Genomic DNA, 2533 nt, shown 5'->3' with positions numbered 1-2533 from the left:
ATGACCGATTTTAAAAGGTATGTGTGACACAACTTTTAAGATCGGTTCAAATATAACCGATTTTAAAAATTATTTTTAAAATCGGTCACAATTTAACTGATTTTAAATCATGTCTTTTTTACTACTTTTAAGATCGGTTATATAGGAACCGATTTCGTATGTAACATACAAAATCGGTTCTTAGATAACCGATCTTAAATATCCTTGTCCGTTTCTACAATTTTGGCCTCCACTCTCTACTTCGTTCGCTCAGGTTCGTTTGTTCGTGCTTAGGGTTCAGGCTTCTTGCTTCATTCGTTCCTACTGGTCTTCTTCGTTCCTTCATTCGTGCTTAGGGTTTCTACTGGTCTTCTTCGTTCAGGTTAGCAGAGACAGCTCTCCGTTCGAGTATGCAGAGAGGTTCGCGAATATTGAAGAATCTCCATCACTGCAATAGCACATAGACCCATATGCTTACCCGCGTTGCAGCCCCTTCTCCTTCTCCGTGAACAACATTAGGTGCGGGAACCAGATCGGCGCCAAGTTCTGGGAGGTGATATGCGACGAGCACGGCATCGACCACACCGGCAGGTACAGCGGCGACTCCGACCTCCAACTCGACCGCATCAACATCTACTACAACGAAGCCAGCGGCGGAAGGTACGTCCCACGCGCCGTCCTCATGGATCTGGAGCCCGGCACCATGGACTCCGTCAGATCCGGCCCCTGCGGCCAGATCTTCCGCCCCGACAACTTCATCTTCGGCCAGTCCAGCGCCGGCAACAACTGGGCCAAGGGCCACTACACCGAAGGCGCTGAACTCATCGACTCTGTCCTCGACGTCGTCCGCAAAGAAGCCGAGAATTGCGATTGCTTGCAAGGTACTGATTCATGATCCATTCATTCGCTCCTTCTTCATTCGGTTGTTAATCGGTGATTGCTATTGTTGTTGTTGATGTAGGGTTTCAGGTGTGTCATTCGCTTGGGGGAGGGACTGGCTCCGGCATGGGGACGTTGCTAATCTCCAAGATTCGGGAGGAGTATCCCGATTGCATGATGTTGACGTTTTCCGTGTTTCCTTCGCCCAAGGTTTCCAACACTGTTGTTGAGCCTTACAATGCTACACTTTCCGTTCACCAGCTTGTTGAGAACGCTGATGAGTGTATGGTTTTGGACAATGAGGCTCTCTATGACATATGCTTCAGGACTCTCAAGCTCGCTACGCCCACGTGTGAGTTGATTTCTGGTTTTTTTTTTGGATTTGTTGCTTGCTGTGTTTGTTGAGTAATGATTGCTGGTAGTATCTGGTTTTGGGTTGAATTTTGGAAGTTGGGGTTGGGTGTCGTTGTGTTGGTGGGGCCGTGCGGTTAGGTTTTGTGTCTTGCTCGATGCTAATGGTGGGTGGGTGGTGGTGTTTCACTTCTGCTGTCGATTTGGTTTACTGTCGCAGTTGCAGGGTATCTTAAACCACAACATTGTGGTGAAAATTGCAGTTGTGGACTTTAATTTCAAATCACAGTTCTTCTATCAATGAAAAAAATTGTCAAAAGTTCCTACCTATGTCAGATATCCCAGATTCTCAAGTATGGGATAAAATTCCTCGGCCCAAAGACAAACTGTTTAAAGAACGCGATAGAAATTGCATAAAAAATGGAAGACAAACAGAATTTATTTATTGATTAATTGTATCTATACAAAGAAATCCCTGGATATTTGAGTGATCCAGGTCTCTCCCTTGTCTCAATTCTATTTTCACCAAATGTTCCACGTCAATGTTCTGGATGTTTGAACTTCAAAACATCATGTTCAACGCAACAAACAGGACCTCTACAGCCCAATTAACTTTCAATCCTACAGTGTCAAACACAATTATGTGAGTGGTGCTGCCTCCATTCTTCTCTTTTGCTTGATTTTCTGCAGTATTTTTGGCCATGAACAGAGCATCTAAACCTCTATAGTTTTATTGGAAAGATCCCATGGCTCTCTAGCCAACTGCACTAATACACACAATTGTAGCTGATGATTACCAAGTTCCTCTGCTTTATTTTGCTGGACCTGGCCCATTAGGACATCCAAACCCCATATTTTGCTGTAAAGAAGGTTGCATCAGATTGGGTTTGAAATGATTTTTGTTTTGTCGAAGAAGAGAGGTTTCATAGGGTGTTTTAAAATTCTTTTTTATTTTCTAATTTTGTTTTAAAATTATTTTTTTTTTCTAATTCTGTTTTAAAATTGTTATTTTTAATTCTATAACTCTTAATTCTGTTTCTTTTATAAATTCTGTTGTATTTTTAATTATATTTTATATTACTATTTTTATTGTTTCCTTTTAAATTATATTTTTTAATTCTATTCTTTTTTGTTATATTTTAAATTACATTTCTTCATTCTGTTTTTTAGTTTTCTTACTTAGTTAATTATGCTTTTTCATTTTGCTATTCTTGTAATTCTGTTAAACATAATTTCTTTCTGCCATTTGCTGCAATGTCAACCGCCACATTTTCTAGTTGTTGTTCATTATAATCTATAATGTTCTTTAGTCAATCAATTAATA

The 2533-nt window shown here is 40.5% G+C and overlaps 1 protein-coding gene across 1 annotated transcript; it reads left to right on the top strand.

Moving 5' to 3' along the window:
- LOC114916612 (tubulin beta chain) lies at positions 1–1329 on the top strand. The gene is made up of 3 exons (XM_083073645.1): positions 1–17; positions 469–860; positions 941–1329. Exons 1-3 carry the CDS (start codon positions 1–3, stop codon positions 1261–1263), a joined length of 732 nt encoding a protein of 243 aa, XP_082929771.1. The 3' UTR covers positions 1264–1329.
- Positions 1330–2533: the final 1204 nt, after the last annotated feature.

The sequence above is a fragment of the Cajanus cajan genome, chromosome 4 (genome assembly GCF_000230855.2).
Source record: "Cajanus cajan strain Asha chromosome 4, NIPB_CcT2T_4, whole genome shotgun sequence".
NCBI lineage: Eukaryota > Viridiplantae > Streptophyta > Magnoliopsida > Fabales > Fabaceae > Cajanus > Cajanus cajan.
The sequence above is the reverse complement of the archived record's forward strand: the minus strand, read 5'-3'. Positions and strand labels throughout refer to the sequence as shown.

Bases quoted from the DNA above. Each gene is read 5' to 3' on its own strand.
- LOC114916612 (XM_083073645.1), top strand. The intron at 861-940 runs GTACTGATTCAT...TTGTTGATGTAG, and splicing joins GAATTGCGATTGCTTGCAAG to GGTTTCAGGTGTGTCATTCG.